Source organism: Taeniopygia guttata, chromosome 3 (assembly GCF_048771995.1).
Source record: "Taeniopygia guttata chromosome 3, bTaeGut7.mat, whole genome shotgun sequence".
Classification (NCBI taxonomy): domain Eukaryota; kingdom Metazoa; phylum Chordata; class Aves; order Passeriformes; family Estrildidae; genus Taeniopygia; species Taeniopygia guttata.
Window position 1 is genome coordinate 90,198,328 of NC_133027.1, and position 20,122 is coordinate 90,218,449.

At 44.0% G+C, this 20,122-nt stretch overlaps 2 protein-coding genes and 2 long non-coding RNA genes across 8 annotated transcripts; 2 read left to right on the top strand and 2 right to left on the bottom strand.

Annotated features, from left to right (window-relative positions):
* Positions 1-188: 188 nt before the first annotated feature.
* FAM161A (FAM161 centrosomal protein A) lies at positions 189-8,932 on the bottom strand. Of its 5 annotated transcripts, none has more exons than XM_030268781.4 (7): positions 8,755-8,932; positions 7,421-7,668; positions 5,785-6,969; positions 5,177-5,344; positions 3,019-3,118; positions 2,432-2,583; positions 189-1,851 (listed from the first exon to the last, which is right to left on the bottom strand). In XM_030268781.4, exons 1-7 carry the CDS (start codon positions 8,872-8,874, stop codon positions 1,305-1,307), a joined length of 2,520 nt encoding a protein of 839 aa, XP_030124641.4. In that variant the 5' UTR covers positions 8,875-8,932; the 3' UTR covers positions 189-1,304. The 5 variants fall into 5 exon arrangements, with proteins under 5 accessions (XP_030124641.4, XP_072783496.1, XP_030124639.4 ...); XM_072927395.1 differs by having other exon boundaries at positions 7,421-7,694; positions 8,755-8,888; XM_030268779.4 differs by lacking the exon at positions 8,755-8,932 and adding an exon at positions 8,393-8,586.
* Positions 6,442-7,498, top strand: LOC140683771 (uncharacterized). Its single transcript, XR_012055222.1, has 2 exons — positions 6,442-6,580; positions 6,724-7,498. It is a non-coding gene; the product is annotated as an uncharacterized lncRNA (long non-coding RNA).
* Positions 8,931-11,609, top strand: LOC121469772 (uncharacterized). The gene is made up of 2 exons (XR_005979962.2): positions 8,931-9,204; positions 9,938-11,609. It is a non-coding gene; the product is annotated as an uncharacterized lncRNA (long non-coding RNA).
* CCT4 (chaperonin containing TCP1 subunit 4) lies at positions 10,254-16,419 on the bottom strand. The gene is made up of 14 exons (XM_030268783.4): positions 16,196-16,419; positions 15,672-15,724; positions 15,343-15,432; positions 14,639-14,747; positions 13,925-14,067; positions 13,513-13,634; positions 13,292-13,424; positions 12,806-12,945; positions 12,512-12,608; positions 12,090-12,200; positions 11,704-11,834; positions 11,374-11,608; positions 10,746-10,859; positions 10,254-10,467 (listed from the first exon to the last, which is right to left on the bottom strand). The coding sequence occupies exons 1-14, from the start codon at positions 16,311-16,313 to the stop codon at positions 10,450-10,452; spliced, it is 1,614 nt and encodes a 537-aa protein (XP_030124643.1). The 5' UTR covers positions 16,314-16,419; the 3' UTR covers positions 10,254-10,449.
* Positions 16,420-20,122: the final 3,703 nt, after the last annotated feature.

Genomic DNA, 20,122 nt, shown 5'->3' on the forward strand with positions numbered 1-20,122 from the left:
TTTTTTCCTTTGAAATCACTTCAAATAATCTGAGAAAAATCCCATCATTTAGAGGTCCTCTGCCTTTTTCAGAAAAGGATTTGATTTCCTAAAGGGCCAAGTACCACCATATGTGATTGGTAATTGTACAACTCTTCAGAGTTACAGAATATTGACAACCAAAAGCAAGTTTCCTTGTGAAACAAGGATTAATAATTTCACAGATATTTTATTCAAGTTTTTAAAAAGTTTCAAATTCACATTAGTTATGTTCACACTTGCAAAATAAATAAAAGTCAGAATGCTTTAAAAACTTCCAAACACAGAGAAACTGTGTAACAAAGAAAGGAGGAAAAAACAATGACAGATTCTTTTTTTTTTTTTTGCAAGAAAGTCAGTAATAGTAGGGGAAGGTACTACTGATGTAAGAAAAAAATCCAAATCCCAAACATTTTTGGAGAGTGTTTTGTGGAGCAGTTGAAGTCCTGAGTAGCCAGTGCGTAAGAAGGTATTAAAGGATTTCCTTGCATAGTTTCATACAACTGGAGTCACCTGAGGTTAAAAGTCTCCCCTTTTCCAGGGATAAAATGGCAATTCCTTCTCCAAAATCTGCCCTGGCTTTGCCAGCCCATGGGAAGAGCTGTATATGAGCCCTCAGCAGTTACACAGCACACTGTGTAATTTATTAATTTATTATTAAACAATGAGGTTGCAGCTCATTTTGAGAACAGAGGTGCACTCATGTCACAGAAGAGTGCAACAAAGAAGAGTAATACAGAAATACTAAATTATTTTCTTGGTGAAAACTTGCAACTTGAGCTTTCTTACTGGAAAGCAAACAGAATTCCTGCACTGGCACGTCTCCTAAATTAAGAAGTAAAAATTCACAAACTAAGAAGTAAAAATTCAGAATTTTGGATGTATAGCAAAGCACCAAGTTTTTCTCTGGTGTCTAATATAATTGTTAATAATATATCTTGATCTTTAGAGTGCCTATAATCTGCCAAGCTCAGGCAAATATTTTGTTTGCTGCCATTAGAGAAGCCTCGAGGATTCTACATGAGACCATAATTAATTCCAAAACAGGGATGGGTTCAAACATTTTTTTCAAGAATTTGAATTCTTTTGTTATTCTCTTCATCTGGAGCAGCTGTAAAAGGTCATAGCTTTTTCCCCAAAGGAAAAAAGAACAAAACCTGCTTGGTGTTGTGATAACTATGAACAAGAGGGGATGGTTTCTAGAGGAAGCAACATTGTAAATACAAAAAGTGCTTCAAAAAGCACAGCCAGCAGTGTAAGAAGTTCCTGAGTCCCAGCCCTTCCTGTCAGTGCCCTTCCTCATCACTGGCCCTCTCCTCAGAATCATCACTCTCATACTCCTCATCCTCATACTGGAAGGCGCCCTCAGCTTCGGGCTCAGACTGAGCTTCTTCCTCATGCTCATGGGGATTGTTAGACTGGGAGCTGGGTCTGGACTCATCCTCCTCCTCCTCCTCCTCCTGCTCCTCCTCCTGGGAATGGCCATGGGATGGGCTTGCCTTGGCTTCCTCCTCCTCTTCCTCCTCCTGGGAATGGTCCAGAGATGCACCTGCTTTTGCTTCTTCCTCCTCTTCCTCCTCCTCCTTCTCCTCCTGGAAATGACCAAGCAATGGGCCTGCCTTTGCTTCCTCCTCCTCCCATTCAGGCTCAAGGACATCAGGGCTGGCTCTGGCCTCACCCCCATCCTCCAGGTCACTGCACTGCTCATTTGGGGTGGAGGTTTTGACACCTTTTCCCTTCTTTTCCTCCTCCTCCCACGACTGCTCAGACAGGGGACTGTCACCAGCTGCTTCCTCAAAGGATCCCCTTCTTTTCATTTTAACCTCGGTGATTCTGAAAAGACAAATGGCATGTGGGGTTTTATTCTCTGAGAAGATGCTTTCCACCTTTATGTAACCCAGGACAAAGCCTGGTAGCCTTGGCTGGGGGGAAGGAAAATGGAAGGAAAGGGAAGGGGGGACATACCCTCTTTATGCTAGAAAGTAACTCAACAATATTACTTATATATTCTGATTTTTTTCTTTAAATTTCTGCTTCCTTTTATATCATAAAACCCAACAGATACTAAAAACTATTTTAATAAAGTTCACTTAAAAAATGTAAAGGTAGTGACTTACAGCAGCCTGCCAGATTTTTGGATGAAAGGAACAAACAAGGATTGTTTTTCTTTTTTTTCTTTGAAGTGCATTACATAACATAAACAGTTTGGTTAAGCAGTTCTCTGTTTTATGAAATAATATTTAATACAGGAAAAACAATCAAAAATACATACTAATGCTAGCATACCACATAGTCAAATAGTTCCCTGGAAAATACTGAAAATGATTATAAAACCCTTAAATCTACACATGGAAAATTTTCTGATTATTAGATATGTAGTGGGTAAAAAGAAAAAGCTTTCTGTCATCTGTACCTTGCTCTGCCAGCACTGGAGGTAAAATCTCCAGCAGTGGAGAACTGCATCGATTTGGCTGCTCCTCCTTTCTTTGAAACAAACTCTGGGCAGATCCCCAGTGCTCTCAGTCTGTTTGAATAATACTTTTCTGCAGCTATTCTGGCATTTTTCTGTAGAAAAACCACAATGGTTAAATGTTATCTAATGCATTAAATGCCTGGCTTTTGATACTTTTATTTATATTAATCCTCTGATTCATTAATTGCTGCTGACAAGTGGAAATTATTATTCACTACAGGTAAGAATGGCAAAACAACACTTGAAAATTTAATACCAGATTTTACTTTTCTGTACCAGCAATGCTTGGTTGTGGTCAGAGTTACTCATGTTGTAACTGATCCAGACACATTTACAACAGTTCTCTGTTCCCTGTGCAAGCACATCTCAAAAATGACTGATATTTACATGGAGATGGGGCAACAGAGATTGAAATGGAGAAAGACTGCCCTGAAAAGTGCTTTTGAAGTATCTTCTAAAAATGTCAGACCACAAATGTCTTATTTGGTATCAGTCAAGATAAATTAGTAGTTCAGAAACAAGGCAACCTGAGCGACTCTTTCAAAAAGCAATGGCATTTGTTTTACTCTTTCTTCCATTTCTTGCAATTCTTGCAAATATTCCTGCTTTCTCTGCTTCTCGTTGTTCCTAAGGGGAGCAGAGTACAAGAGAAATTATTATTAATTTATAGTACAAGGAGTAATTTTCCACAGTAGTTAAATTGCTCATAACAAATTAAATGTTGTTATACTTCAAGATACATTAGAGGTACTGAACAATTCATCTCTGAAGGAGTCACTTTGGCTAAGCAGAGGCAGGTCCTGGCTACTGGATTTAAATAGAGGCTGAGTTTGGATTCTTGGAGTTTTTTGGTTAAAAAAATGTGGATATTTAGGGGTTTTTACATGCTGATTTCATACAGATCTTCCAGTTGTTCTAAGCAAAATTAAACAGAATACAGCACAGGAAATTAAGTGCATTAAATAAAAATCTGTACTTTTCAAGTCCGATGTTGAGCATCTTGCTACTTTAGCAGTTATCACCCGAGAGAGGTGGCCATGCTCTGGATCACAGAACACTTTTTTCCTGAGCTGGTTTGTCAAGGGCCCAATCAATAGAGCAAGGTAATGAAACTGTTGATTCATAACTGGAATGATCTCTGGGATCACAGGGAGCATTGGATAATCCGAGTGGAATGGGTTGTAGCCCTTCCTCAGAGTGGGACAGGCAGGTCAGTGATGTACCTCTGTACTGGGCACATTTGACATTGCAGATCAGGTACTTCAGGGCAAGGATGAGATCAAGGAGGGCCTTTTACACCTCTGTTTCCTCCAGCCTCTCCCCCTGACCATCTCTGAATTCCTCACCATGCTGGGAAATGAACTTCCATTGCTTGCTTTGAATGTCTGTCTGTCTGCCACTGACAGACCGTGCCAGTGTGACACATTCCAGCTGTGCTGAAATGAGCACTATCAGGTTCAACACCTGCACCAGGGAAGTGATCTTGCTTTGCAACAGCAGCATTTAACACCCAGAGACCCAGCATTTTACTCTCCTGACATCTGATTAAGCTGAACACTGTAGTGTGAAATTTGCTGTTGAACAAACCCAAATCACATCTACAGTCACCTACTGGATCTCTTTAATTCTCCACCTACTCTGACTCCAGCTGTTTTCTGCTTCTGTCCCAGAGCCAGCAGATCACATGCTCGAGGACACACAGATTATAAAACTCCTGTTATTAACAGTATGCCAGGTTACTGGAAATTAGGATTTGTGCTTGCTGCCCCAGAATCCTGCCCAGGCATGAAGCAACAGGGGCAGAGCACTCAGCATCTCTCACCATCGCCACATAACAGCACCTTACATTGACAATACCGCAGCAATACCACCGTGCCAGGCCAGATCACAAATCTCACTAAAGACTTGTTCAGACAGGATTAATTTTTCTTAGGATTAGAAAAGCAGAAAGGGTTAAACTAGCCCCAGCCACGAGGCCAAGCAGCAGTTATGGGGTTAGAGCTGTGTCAGAGCTGGAGGCATCTGGAGTGGCAGCTTACAGCACTCCGAGAAGGCCCTCGTGCTCTCCTCTGTGTGCTCAGTCATACACAGAGTCTCTGCATTGCATGTCTACTGCAGGGAACCTTGGATTCCATTATTCCTGAGCACCAAGCAGCCTTCTCACTCACTGCTGTTACACTCTGAAGTTCAAATATTCCCGCTTTTGTTTCCCTCTTCAGTGGGGACCTATTGGGACAAAGGAGTGAATTGCAAAATGTCCACTGCTGCATCAAAATGGTACCAACACCTGCTCTGCAAGGATATTCTGTATCCACACTGTTCCCTTTCCTTTTGATTTTTATAACCTTTTCCTCTTTAGTTGATACATCAATGGAGAAAACACAGGACTCTCCTGTTACTGAATCTATAATAATCTAATGTGGAATATATATATATTTCTATATGCTATATATTTCTATATTGTGAGCTCAATACAGGTTGGCAACAATTTCCCAGTTGAAATGCTAAATTTGGCCACTTTTTCACCAGCCGCTTGGACCATGTTTAATTCACCACGTGTAAGTATCTAAACTTAGACTGTGCTTTTTTTTTTACACTGTATGTTTAACATACAGTGCAATCCCAAACCTCTCCTTCTCATTGTTGAAAGAGGTGTTCAGGATTCAGGGGAATGCAACAAAATACCTGAATGTTTTTAATCTGGTTTTAGACATCTGAGCTAGGCTCTGATGTGGGTCACTGGCCTCAGCCCGAGCCATCACAATTTTCTGGAATTTTTTCGTTCTTTGTTTCTGCTTGTTTCTGTTCCTTTTTTGTTGTTCTTCCAGCTTTCTCTTTTCCTCAAGGGAATTCCTGGTGGGGAAAATAAACTAAGACTGAATTCAGTTTAAATCTAGAGCAAGACTTCAAAGGAAGCTTTGGCAAAGATGATTCCAAAGAGAAAAATGGGGTTGCTATGAGAGGACACAACATATGTGCCATTTCAAGGGATTCAGGATATCCTGGGAAACCAGTGTCATTTGTCTTCTTCTTAGAGACATGCTGACAAAAATGCACTAGTGTTCCTTTAACAATAATAAATACTAATTAAGTCCTATATTTAAATATTTTAAGATTTGTATTATAAGGCCTTATATTAACAAATGAAGTCCTATATTCACTGTGTGGAAGAATTAGCTACATATTTAGAAATACCAAAAATAACACCAAATAAAATACCAAATATATAGTAATTAAAAAAAAAAAATCTACTTTTCAAGTATACATAGAGTTGAGCATCTCCAAGCAGTCACCTCAAGGCCTGCAGCCGTCGTCTCGTGGATTCTGTGGTTTTGGGAGATTTGGATTTTCCTTCTCCCAGGAGATGTGGGTTTGCCCCTGACTGCCCCATCTGAGGCTTCTGTCTTGGAGAGGCAAATGGCCACCTTGTTTCCTTCAATTTTTCCTCATCCTCTTGCATGTCCTTCAAGATCTTGTCCTTTTTTGAGGGAATGTATGAAGTACAAAGGTTGAAAGGCTCACAGACCGTGAGGGGTTTTACTTTTTTTTGTTGCAGGAGGCGTTTCTGGAATTTCTCATGTAGGAGTTCAAAATTAGGAATGCTCGATTTGATCTTGAGCTTGTGTTCCATTCGCTTTGGTTCAGTGCTCTTGCGTTTCTTCTTTTTGTTGGTGTGTTTTAAGGCCAGTCTGCTGTTGGGTACAGATGAATTTTGTAGCAGCTCCTCAGCTCTCATCCTGATCCTGATTTCCCTGCAGAGCTCCTCCTCCTTTACCTTGTCATGGAAATCTGGACTATAAACACATTTTGGGACTGGTTTTGCTCTGAACACTTTAGTTTTATTTTCAGGCAGGGAAAGGTCTTTTAACTGCATTTTCCTGGCTTCATGCCTTTGCCTCTCTCGCTCAATGAATTTAAAGGGCTTTTGGGTAGCCAAGAGCTTGAGCTTGCTCCTCTCCCTCACAGACCTCCTGCGCTCCTCGTTCCGCTGCACAATGTCGTGGTAGAGCGGCAGGAAAACGGTGGCAGGCACGGGATTGGCTCGGAACTTTTTCTGACACTCTGCTTCCTCCTCCAGCTGCTTCTTCAGTAAGTGATTTTCCAGCTCAATCTGTGACTTGGATTTGACATTCTGCTCTTTCTTCTTAGCTTCTCTGATGGTCATCTGGAAGGGCTTGGGCACAGTGACTCTGGGGGACCACACTTTCTCTTTCTTGTGCCCCTTCCTGCAGGCTGGTGAGCTGGGCAAGCTGTGCTTGGCACGGGAAATGTAGTCTTCCAGGCAGAAGCCATCCCACATTTTTTCAATCTGCTGCTTAGCAAATGAGGATGATCCAGCTCCGCTGCCGTTTTCTTCAAACACTAATTCTTCATCAGACGTGTCCGATACGCTTGAGCCCAAGGGATCACTTAAGTCTGAGTCTGAAAAGGATTTGTGCAGGTTAAGAGGCTGATATGAACTCTTGTCCCAAGTTGGCCTTGAAAATAAAGAGAGAGAAAAAACCCTTGGTTTGAGCCAGTCCAACATTGATGCAAAGCTGGTGACTTCCACTCTAAGGAATCAACACTAGAAACAAAAACAAGTGGCTGAGGGGCAAGAGAAGGGAAAAGAGCAGCACACAGGGCAAGAGAAGCAGATCCTGGTTTTAGTGCTGGTCACCAAGTCAGCACTTCCTGACTTGGGAAAGGCCCTGTGCTTTCCTAAATGCGCTGCCCAATCCCTGCCGCACACCCACCTCTAAAACTCACAGACCATTAGCAAGGAAATGAGTGTTTTTATCTTCAAAACTGACTTTTCTCTGATTATCTGATTATGAGAGGTGGGGAGTGGAACACTTTCCATCCCAGAAACACACCCTGCTGTTTTACAGCTGCCTGCAAAGCATTTGGGAATCTTCAACTAAAAAACTGAACTGCCCCCAAACTTACCTACAGCACTTTGGAGAGGTGTTAATTCTTTTATCCAAGGCTTGTACTCCTTTTAAATACAGTTTGTTTTGATACATACTTTCCAGTTTTGCCATTGTCTCCATGTGGGCATTCTTCAACTCTTCCAGTTTCAAGTAATACTCTTGATTTGAATTGTACATTTTGGAAAAGTCTATCCATGTGTCACAGTCTCTCTTTGGAGGGGAGGCCTGCTCTCTGTTAGTATTTGAATCCAAGTCGAAGCCATCCTAGAAGAGATGTTCATCATTTTTTTCTGCTAGAAGGAAGGGGAACAAGGTTCTTAATATTGGTTTATTCTAATTAAGTCTAAGAAATGCTAAAGTAACACAGAGATACCTGTATACAAAGGTTAATGTAGAAGTATACATGGAATAATCTTGTTGCATATTAATTTTTATCCTAAGGGTCCTATTTAAAACCTGTAAAAATTCCCAAGTCTGCCCTGTAATCAATGTTTATAACAGGAAATATGATCAAAAGGACTTACCAAAAGAAAAAAATTAACTATTTTGTAAAGTGTAATTTTTCCTTGATTACTATGCAGCTCTAAAAATGCCTTTATTTACAAACAAACAGAACCTTCTCTGCCTCCTAGTTCCATAACCACTCTGAAAATAAGTCATTAGAGATGTGGTGCATAAATGTTTATTCCATTTCCATAACTTACTGTGAAATGACAGGGATTCTGCACAGCTTATATTTCCAACACTGATTGTCAGTTTGCAGCTGTGTGCAGTCAATATTCTTTAAGCATTTTTAAAGCTTACACAAGTCAGAGAAGTTATTAAAAGCCAGGTTAGTCAGCATCACAAAAGCTTCATTTTGTTCTAAGCAGCATGTTTTAAAAAGTCACGAGCCACTTTCTTTACCAAAAAAAAAAAAAAAAAAAAATTTAGAGTACTACTTTTCCATACAGAACCCCCCGCGCCAGCACATTCCACCTCCCCAAACCTGCTGCTGCCACCGGCGTGTAGAAGCCCAGCTCCTTTTCTCGACCAGGGCGGGCCAGTTCCTACATCTGCTCTCCAGACGTCGCGCTGTCACAAGCGCATTAAAGGATCGGCGCCGCGGCCGGGCCATCTGCCAGGTGTCCCCCGCGAGTGTGTGTGTTCGTGTGCGTGGGTGTGTGTGTGTCTGTGTGCGTGGGTGTGTGTGTCTGTTTGCGTGTGTGTCTGTGTGTGTCTGTGTGTGTGTGTGTCTGTGTGTGTGTGTGTGTCTGTGTGTGTGTGCTCGTGTGACCCCTCTGCAGAGCAGCTTCAGGGGGAGCCCGCGTCCCCCGGTGCCCAGCAGCCCCTCGGCCGTGCCCGCGGTACCTGCGCGGCGGCGGGCGGCTGCCCCCGCTCGTAGAGCGCGGCGGGAGCCCGTGTGCGCGGATCGAGCGGCGTGCGGAGGCAGGAGGCGGCCAGGCGGGCGGCCCGGTGCGCGTCCTCCATGCCGGGGGGCCGGGAGGCAGTGCCGGGAGGCGGTGCCGGGGGATCAGGAGGCGGTACCGGGAGGTGGCTCCGCTCCGCCTCGCGGAGGCGGCCCCGGGGCGGGGCGGAGCGGGTGCGTTAACGCCCGGCCCGAGCGCCGCCGCCGGCCACGGGCTGGGCTGGGCTGGGCTGGGCTTGGCTTCACCGCGCTCGCAGCCGCTGCCCGTACGGATTTTTAGGTAACTTCTTGCAGGATTTTAGTGGGAACCTCCAATTCTCACTGGCGAGCCCGCGTTTTCCGCGCCCTCAAGTTATTAAAGAAGCTTTTCCGTCTTGAAGTTTGTATTTCAGGTAAGCAATTGCACGGTAAGGCTAAAGCAGAAGCAGGAGGATTCTGTCCTAGGAATATTCTATCTTAAACCAGAAGCAGGAGCATTCTGTCCTAGGAATATTATATCCTCTATGAGGACATATTCTTCCTCTACAAAGAAGAGTTAATGCTGGATGGACCTATTTAATATAGTGAAATTATAACTACATTTTGTGATGAAATCACACACAATTGCTGCTGTAATTCTTGTCAATAATTGTAACTGTGATAATAGGGGATGAAAACTTTAATCATAGTACATAAACTAAGATCATTGTTGGATGTGACCCTGTGGGGTAAGGCACTATTTGCAATTTTCAACAGGCAACGAATAATTAACACAGAACATTAATGCCTAAATCGATTGTCTAATTTATTAATTAGTAGTTGAGTTACTCTGTTTGTTCTACTTGGCAAGTCACAACAGATAAACACCATGGTGGAAATTTACTCAAACCAACCAACCATCCAACAAACCAACCAATCATGAACAGAAATGTGAAAAAGAAATGGAAGAAACACGCTCCTTTAATTATGAAGAGGAATCAGGTTGTTTCAATATAGCAATGGAGATGAAAGGGTTAATTCAAAATGTCACGCTAAGAATCAGGAGTTGGAAAGCTAATTTGCATTATTGTAGAGCAGTGTACTCTTGGGAAAAGCAATTATTCTGGGGCCAGGGGGAGGAAACCATGTGAAGAACACCTTTTGTAGGGCTCTGGATCATGTGATGGCATCAGGATGCACAAGTCAGGAGGGCAAGGAATGGGAGGTGCTCCCACTGCAAAGATCCTCCTCACCTCTAGCCTGGCATCGCTGAGGGCAGTACCACTACTCCCTTAGGGAAAGCTTTGGGAGAAGCAGCTCTAAGCTAGGTAAGTATTGCTAGAGTACATACACTTCAAGAGTGTTTTTAGAATGTATCACAAGAAGTGACTGGTTGCCTTAAACATTTCAGCCCTAAAGAGGAGCAGAGAAAAGCTAATGTAACCGAACATAACAAACGCCAACAAAATTAAACAGCAAAGAGTCAGGTAGACTACTGCATGTTTATTGATATAACAGCATTTTCTTTTTGAAAACCAACTGTTACTTAAGTTAAACCTGATCAAAGTACATCAGTCTTGGTGGAGTTTAAGACAATTCACACAGGCGCTTTTGGTGAGGAGTCCATATTCCAGCTCTAGGGCAGGAACTCGAAGCCATGGTCCCCACCTCTGCTCAGCTTATCCTCGAGTGTTCACCTGCAGGGAGGACACAGAGTCAGGCAGAAGAAATCACAGGATATATCACAATTCCTTCTTTGTTTAAAGATCCTGGGCTTTTAGGGACTAATTCCTTGCTTTATGGTGCAGTATTTATAATTCATTTGCAGTTATTAAAAAGCTGAAGGGTCTTAAGCAGCACAGAACTGAGAACACTCTACACAGTAACTGCAATTTTCAAGCACAGCAAATGAACGACAACATGCTGATGCTTGTGAAGGAGGGAAAACCCAAACCAAAACGCCAACACCACTCACCACATCATCAATCTTGAGAATGCTGCGCACGGTTTCTGTGGCGAGGGTCAGTGCACTCAAAGACACCAGCAGAGGCTGCACAACCAGCTCCTCCAGGATGTTGGAAATGCCACCCTAGGGGAACAAGGAACTTTCACTTTGTGCAAGACACACTACAGTCACATGTAGCAGTTTTTCTTTTAGCAGAATCCTGAGGGCAGTCAACTCCTGGACTATCACAAGGCTTTCAACTGCAACAGGGGCATTACAGCACACATCTCTCCCCAAGCACTTGACATATCCAGTCAAAATTAGCCAACAATAAAGGTCAGCACTGCCAACTGAGAAAAAGCTGTGGTGCTACTCTCAACTCACGACCACCTTCCATTGTAGATCCTACCGATGGATCATGCTAAATGGATCTTTTGTTGTAGCTGAATCGCTTTTGTGGAGACATGAAACATTTCCTGTTGCGTGCATAAAACTTTTAATATCTGCTATTATCAATGCTCAGGGTGAGCTCCTGAGAGAACAAGCTGTAATTTCCCTCTAATTTTAGGGAGGCTACCAGCTTGCCCTCTCCTTAGTCCAACCCTAAGGAGGTTAAGCATTTAGCCAGTAACACCCAGGTATTACAACCCCTCATTACCTTCCTGACATTAATGCCAGCTGTTTTCTCTCCTTGGGCATGTCTATTTCTGAGCTCTGTCACCGTGGAGATGGGATTGAGCCCTGCATTCTCAGCCAGGGTGGAGGGAATGACCTCAAGCGCGTCCCCATAGGCACGGACACAGTAGGAGTCCATCCCCTTCAGGGTCCGGGCGTACTCGTTCAGCCGCAGCGCCAGCTCGATCTCTGGGGCTCCACCGCCGGCAATCAAAGCCCTGAGGGCATAGAAGTGACATCAAACCTCACTTCACACAAGTGCACACACAATCAGGCTTTTATGTGTTACTAACTGACCCAACTGAGACATTACCTTTTCTTCACTAAGCACCTTATGACGCACAGGGCATCGTGAATGGAGCGCTCGGCTTCCTCCAGCACGAGTTTGTTGGATCCACGGACCACAATGCTCACGGTTTTCCCAGGGTTTGTGCAACCCGTAATCTAAAATATAAAACCAGATACTGACATTGGGGAACAAATAAAAGTTTGGGACAAAAAGACACTGCCACTGGCACTTTCAAATTCTGTAACAGCACTGATGTCTGGCCAAGTAAAACCACTGTGCCGGTGGCTACTCAGAGGTTAGAAATAGGTACTTAAATGTAATAATTCCTCAGTAAAAAAACATCAAAGCTACAAGTTATTAAAACAACAGACAGATGTTAAGTAGGTATTAACACTTAGTTCCTTGCTCACCTTTATCAGTTTCCCAGAACCGTTCAAATTTACTTCCTCTGCCAGCTCAGCAGAGCCCAGCATGTCAGGGGTGAACTGGTCAATGTGAGCCACAGGCTTAGTTCCAATTGTCTGGAAAAATAATGGGAAAAAAAAATTAATCCAGAGACTGACTGCAGAGTCAGCAAGTACACTGCATGTTGTTCTTCTGCATATGACAGTAAAATGCAGAAGGGACTGTAGCTTTTACATGTATCCTGAATCCTTCTATAGAAGTGTGACTGCTCAACAGAGCAGAAATGTTTTTTAGGGCAATGTCTGCTCTTGCATTATAGTCAAAACATGAAACTTGTGAAAATGTCACAATAAACTGGCCCTGGCTAGGCAATTAGTTTGGGGGTAGATTTTAAAACACTGCTGCTCATTTATATGACCCACCTTACCTTACATATAAACTCAATGTCCTCTCTTTCAATGTCTTTAACCACCATGATCTTAACTTTGTTCAGAAAATGGAGGGCCAGGTCACTGAGAGCATCCCTGAAAATGAGAGGAAAGGAGTCAGTGCTCAAACTCTTCAGAGTACAAAGTAAGGATGCCATCGAACTCCAAATACAGACAGTGCTGGGTGCTGGTACAGACACTGTTACTCTGCCAAGTGTGACTTGTGTTTGGCTTCAGTTTTCCAAACAATTCCAACTGTGCCACAGAGAGCCGGCACCCGGGCATTAACGTACCTCAGGATGGACTTCTGAATGAGCAGCACATTGCACCCAGCCTTCTTGATCTGCTTGACCAGGTTCAGGATGTAGGCTCTCTCCTCACGCAGCACTCTGTCCATTTGAGCATAATCAGAAACAACAATCTGGTTGTCCATCTATTTCAATTAAAAAAAGAAAAAACAAGTGTCAAAACATGCCACATTCTTTAATGAAAGATGCTGTAGTTCTAAACAAATAAGCATAACAGCAAAATACTATTAGAAACAGTTCAGGTAACACTGAATTTAAGTTCAAGCAATTTTAAACACACTTGAAACGTAATTCATAATTTAAATAATTTTTTTAATACCAACTGTAATTTATTTTTAGGATTCAGCAGCTCTTCACTCTAGCTGTGGCACGGAGTTGACACCACAGCACCTTAAAAAAGCATTTGTTATTCCGTTTGCTTGTCCCGAGTTGTAGAGGATGAGGATTTGCTCTAGCAATATTCTGACTTACATCTGTCTTTGGAGCAGACAAGCAGAACTGAATGAGGCCAATTTTTGCTTTTTCCACTCTGGTTACGCCGGTATTTGCCACCTTCTGAGTCAGGACAAGTCCCTCAACCAGTTCACAATCATCAATTGTGCCCCTGGAAACAAACACAACCCAAGACTGGAGCATTCTGGAAAACTGTGTTCACAGGGACAAAGTTTATCTAATTACGAATTGTTTCTTACCCCAGCTTCTTAACAATTTTAATATCTCTGAGGTCCACACTATTGGCTGTAGTTGGGTCAATCACCTTCATCACTGCGTCCACACTCATTGGAGAAAGTAAACTGGAATACTGACACACAACCTAAGGGATTCAACAGTAAAGAAACCATGCTGAGACTTCACCCTGATGAACAGCAGTTCCACAACAATACTGTTGCTGTGTTTCAATATTTGATGCCAGAATTTTGAAGCAAAGATGTCTTAACAAGGCACCTTCTTCATGTCTGCTCCATGGCAAGGACAGAGCGGCGATTCTGGCGTGTGATAAAACCCACACCCAGGGATGTACAGAAAATGGAACTGCTCTTTTTTAGACTTGAAAAGCTACAAGGCCTGCCTGGGCTGGAACTACCAGTCCAAGTGCAGCTGTACCTTGGAGTTAAGGGAAGTGGTTGCACTGTTCAGCAAGGTCTCCCTGTCACTGAGCTCCACAGGCTGGGCCATGTTGGTCAGCACCTCGATACCTTTATCCAGAGCCTTCTGGAATGACTCCGAAATGATGGTGGGATGAATTCCTGTGCAGAGCGTTAAAAATGCTTGTTAGACACTTCACCCTTTCAAACACATGTCTTTTTGTTTCTTCTTCACCATCTCCTTCCATTTTAAAACTCAGGTCAGAACAAATTGAAGGCATTTCAGCAGAATGTTCTTCATTGGTGTATTTTTTACATTATATTAATACATATATTATATATTTACATTATATATAATACATATATTATACACTCATTATTTTCTGATATTAAAACTGTAACATTCCAAGTTATTTGTCCTCACAGATAAATCCTACACATTTCCCTGTGATCCCTGACATCCCAGAAACATTTTTTCCAAATTCTCTTGGCATTCCTAAAGCTGCTGCTGTTCAGCTGATGCCTGTGAGGAGGCTGACACTGATTAAATTTCAGATTTTCAAAAACTGCTTTCCCACAGTCCTGTATGAAACTCCCCAATTTCCCTGGAGTGTGGGATACACCCTTTATCCTTCCAACTGATTACAGCTACTTTAAGCTTTATCCCACATGTGCAAGAGGACAAAATTACTTCAGTACCTACAGTCTCTGAATGTTAAATGAGTATATTTACCCTTCTGAAGGAGTCTGGAACAGGCATCCAAGAGAGCTCCAGCAATGACCACAACAGAGGTTGTGCCATCACCAGCTTCAATATCTTGTGCTTTTGACAGCTCTACTAACTAAAGGAAAAAATATGGCAAAAAAATAAACATACAGAGTGCTGTTTACCCATACCCAGACACTTCTTTGGCCAAAATACAGCTAGGGTACAGTAAGTTACTTCCAGAAGCAGAGCTTTTATTCCCAAATTTAAAACTGAACACCTATCTAACAGGTTTGCCTTTTCCTTCTCTGGAGGAAAATCACAGGAAGCTATTTTCCATCTCCAACCACAACCAAATCCATGACCATTGAACATCTCAAAGGATAGCTACTGTATCCTCAGACCTTCTGGTCACACCTTCTTCACTCATTCCCTTCTGTCCTAATGGTTTGGGACATCGGTTTTTCCTTCTCAAATGACACATGAAGGTTTGGACTACATTTTCTTAATATTCTTTCTTAAAATTTCATTTTTGTTATGTTTTAAAACATGTCCAGAGGAATTGTGCATAAGGGACACTGGGTAATAAATAAGTAAGAGTTTGTAACTCTTAAGCACACACCACAATCAAAAGAAATGTTCCTGGAGCACAAGACACAGAATCTCCTGCTCTGTTACTATCCTGGGTAATGCTCCTCTGATCTACACAGAATGGAGAAGAAGCCACTCACCATTTTGGCTGCAGGGTGCAGAACCTGCATTTGTTTCAGGATGGTGGCACCATCGTTAGTGATTGTCACATCTCCCTTAGCATCCTGAATCTGAGAATAAAGGCCAGGAACACAGTTCTGATTAGCATCTTCAAGTCTCTAATTTAAGGCTCAAAATATTTTTAACATCGTTTTCAAAACTAAGATGTCCATTCAGCTCCCACTTTCCCTTAAATACCTGGAACATGGGAAAGAATTAAGGCAAAATGTGGCATCCTCTATAAGGCACATTGAATTTACAGTATCTCCAATAAGCTTAATGTTTTGAAAATTTAAAGCACGAAGTTTACCATTTTATCCATTCCCTTTGGTCCAAGGCTCGTTCTAATTGCATCGGCAACAGCTAGGAAAAGAAGAAAACGTTTCTTTCCAATCTGACTTAAAGAACCACAAACACTACATTTAAACGTCTTTTCTAAAAAGAAAATGTCTGCCCCTTTTAAGTTCCCAGGCAGACTAAAGGATCCCAAAGAGCGAAATGACGCAAAACGCTGCAGTCTCAAGCCTGATTTCCACAGTTCTTTTTTTAAAACCATTATTACCTGACCGCTTGACTGCAGCCATTTTAAGTCTGGGCAATCACAAAGGAACAGAACCCAGCGCGACCGGGGCTCGTGTCAGCGCCCAACGCCGCTCCCCCATCCCGGGCAGCTCCCAGCCATCGCACCCACGGAATTCCCGCTCGCACCCCTGGTGTACGGCCCGGCCGGTGCCCGGCACCGGGGATCCACCGCCCCCCGCCCCAATCGCAGCCCACGAGGGCCCGGCCCGGCTCCCCCCGGCCACGGGGCGGCTCCCCCCGCGGCCGCCGCACCTTTGCCGGCGGCGATGTTGCTGAAGCGGATCTGCGCGGGCTTGTCGCGGTCCTGGTAGGCGCCCTTGGCCCTGCTGCCGGCCCCGGCGGGGGCCCTGCCGGCCGCGCTCTCGGGCATGGCCGGGCCGAGCAGACACAGCGGGACGGCACCGGGATGCTTCCAGAACGGGGCCTTCCGCCTCGCCTCGCGCGGGGCTGCCCGACGCGCGCCTGCGCGCTGCTCCAGCGGCCAGCGGAACGCCCCCTTCCACCTCCTTGCCGGCGAACGGCGCGGACGCCTATAGAGGAGCGGCGCGCTCGCTCGGGGGCTTAGGGGAGGTTTTCCCGCCGGTCAGGGTCGGGCTCGTCTCGCGCTGCGCTCCTGGCCGCTAGGGGGCGCCAGGGCGCGGCGGGGGGTTCCGCCCTGAGGGAGCCGGGGCTGAGGGAGGGATGGGGCTGAGGGAGGGACGGGGCTCACAGCCCGGGGAATGCCGCGGGAGCTGAGGGAGGGACGGGGCTCACAGCCCGGGGAGTGCCGCGGGAGCTCAGGGAGGGATGGGGCTCACAGCTCGGGGAATGCCGCGGGAGCTGAGGGACGGATGGGGCTCACAGCCCGGGGAATGCCGCGGGAGCTCAGGGAGGGACGGGGCTCACAGCCCGGGGAGTGCCGCCGTCAGCCCCCAGGGAGCCGGAACTGAGGGAGGGATGGTTTGACCCTACGCCAGGCAGCGCCAGCCTTTCCCTTGTATAAATCCCGGTGTGGCACCTTGCAGCTTGTCCCACCTAAGCTCAGGACCTGCTGTGCCATCCCACCTGTCCTGGGTAGGTTTTGAAGATCTGTTTTTTACAGAACCCGTTGCCAAAAGGTGAGCTTAGACAGGATTGCCTTACAGGAAAGAACAGATACAAGGTATATTCTTTGTAAGAGCCTGAACTTCCCGTGTGTCTTGAGAGGCTCACCTTGTATCACCATTGTAGAACAGTAGGCTTTATCCTCACTAAAAATAAAGTTAGAATTGAAAAATAGCTTATACCCATTAGGATGAACTTAACTACTGTATTGCTATAAGAAACTCCTGGGATTTTTTCTTTTTTATTTGATATTTCTGAATAGCTATTTAAGTTATTTTCTTCACCCTTAAGAGAATACAAATATAGTGTAGTTTAGATGCAAAGCACATACTTGAACCCACAAAGTGAATTCATTTTGTATTGTGTTCACGGTAAAACACAGCAGCTGAAAAAAGAGTTGTGACTGAAAGGAAAATGCCCACATAATATCTAAACCCTGTAATTTTTACAGCATATCTTTGGCTGGGTGTGAAATCCCAGGGTTAAAAGTGCTCCTGTGTAAATAAAATGATCCAAGAAATGTACCCCTGCACCAGCAATGTGTAAGAAACAGGTGGAGAATAGGAGATCTTGAGGTTGTTTTCAATTTTCAAGGATCTGCGCCCATATCAGGAGCTCATTGCAAGTGAAACACATCCTCATGGTGAGCTGTTTTCCAGTGCTGGTGAGACATCAAAATCCAGCATTTGGGCAGTTGTCGAAATGAAGAACTAGGGAAAACATTACTCTTATCATCTTTCAACCATTTTTAGCAGTTGCTTTTGATTTTATTTCTTTGCTGGATTTATACACCCTTGAAACAGATAACTGAGAAGAGGATTTGGAAGTGGATGATCTTTGCTTTTTTATATTCAATTTTTAGCAGGCAGAGAGGAACCAGTTTTTGTATAAAGGTAGAGAAATGCACACCTGGGTCATATACAGGGAAAAGGTCTACCTAGTAAAAGTCTGGATACATCTGGATTCATATCGCCTCTAAAATTATCCAAACACACCCTAAGTGACCAAAATCACTGTGAACTCTGACTCTGCTCTTCAATTACACTAAGCAAGGATGGCAGCAGTACCAAATCCTGGATATTGGGCACTAATGCAATGTTACAGCTGGATAATGCAAAGTTGCAGCTCAATAAAGAGCCAAGCTTTTAAAGGAGCTGTTGAGGAAGGTTTGGGTTGTGGTTGGTCACCTCCTTGTTACCTTAGGTTAGGGATCATTTAGAGTTTGTTGTGGTATCCCAGGAAGTTTCTGGTTTCTCCTAGGTGTGTATAGTCAGTGGCATGGCTACATCCAAGAATATTGTGTAAATTTGGGTGGTGGCAGATGTAATTTCTCTGCTGCTGAGCTGGGCTTTGGGCTTGGTTTTGCCTCAGCATGCCACAAAGGACCTGAGAAGAAAACACAGAGGGATTGTGCACTGTTACCAGCAGTTACCACGTGCTGCTCAGTGGTGCCCTAGGGCTGGGAGCAAGGATTTTCCAGGATTTTGAAGGAAATTTTGAAGGTTAGAGCTGGTGCTGTCCCAGCCACCTAGTTACACAAGGCTCTGTGCTTGGCAAAAGCAGCTCCCCCAGTGCCAAGAATCATTTGGAGTCAGTTTGTTCCATTGCTGGGTGGAGCCTGGATTTTGAGTTGGCGTGTAGCAAGCTGCTGAGCTAAGTTTAGAGCTGCTGTGGTCAGTGGGTTTCTTACTAACAATTTTGGTCTGGCAGGGTTCCTTCCCTGGGGCTGGATTGGATGAAAGGGTTCATCAGCCCTCAGGGATATACTGGATTTAAGAGGAGTTGTCTGGCTGATTTAAGGGGGTTTTGTTATCCACTTTTGTTATCCCTGTCATCCATATCTGCCTCGTTCTGTGTCCAGTATGAGCTCCCTGGCCATGGTTTGGTTCCATCCAAGGCCCTTGCAGATGTGAAGGTGGCACCAGATGGGGACTGACCCAGAGCAGGCTCTGTGGTTTAGGACTTGTCATGTCAGGGTGAAGGCTGAGCTTTCAGCCAGGTCACCAAAGGACCAAATGTGTCATTATGTCACATTTAAAGCCAGCACTTCCTGAAGCCTTTTGGATTTGTCTTCAGAGCCGAGTTTAGGCTTGGAGTTGCCTGCACTTTATATTGTTCTCCTTACACTCTTGTCATAATTTCTGGGTATTCTGACCTTTTCCAGCATCTCCAAGAAGCAATGAGACAATAACAAATCCCACAATTAATACCCCCTCACAAGATCCTGGGGTTGCAACAGTCTTTTAGCTTAGTTTCTTGAAAAAAAAAAAAGAGGTTTGTGTTCTTAGTACTCTGTTCTTCAAATAGAACATGGACCTAATTGTGACCTACAGAAACTCTGCATTTTCTGGCTTGGTGTGAATGGGCAGCTTCAACAAAAAGAAGAGAGATTTTCAGTTAGAGCTGCACTGAGGACAGAGCTCAGTCCTCTGGAGACGTTTGTTGCTGACACAATGTTCCTGAAATGGAGGTTAATCTTCCAGGGGGTCTTTTTTGCTTCTCCCTGGAGATAACTCACCGAGAATCCTTGAGGCAGCAGTGATGATAGCAGAAGGAATGACTGCCACAAACAGAGTGACATAATTTAATCCCATGGCCTTAGATAAGTTATTAAGTACCATTCCTTAATCATGCTCTGTTAAGAGTGAGTAGCTTCTAAACATTTAATACATGTAATACTCAAGTCTTCCCAGCATGAAGTTTTTTGCACAAGTAAATTTTAGTTTTTCAGAGAAGAAGGAAGTCTCTACCTAGAGAATATTTTTTCCTTCTTATATCTGGAGTTTCATGCCAGAAGTTTTGGTTGAGGCTGAGCCCTGCAGGAGCTGCCAGTCCTGCCTGCATGGGACGTCTGCATGGCTACTTCCACTTCCTGGAGAAGACAATGAATGAGGGATTCTGGTTTTTACGTTTTTTCTTGGGATTCTTTTACTTGATTTCTTCTGGTTTTCTTTGTTTCCTTCCTGCTCTGGACTATGTATAGTAAAGACGTTTTATGTCTTTCATCCTACTCCCTCCATTTCTTGTTAGTAATTTTGAGGGTTTTTTTCTCCTTTATGTTCCTTTAAAAAAGCTAATTTGACATCCGTAGATGAA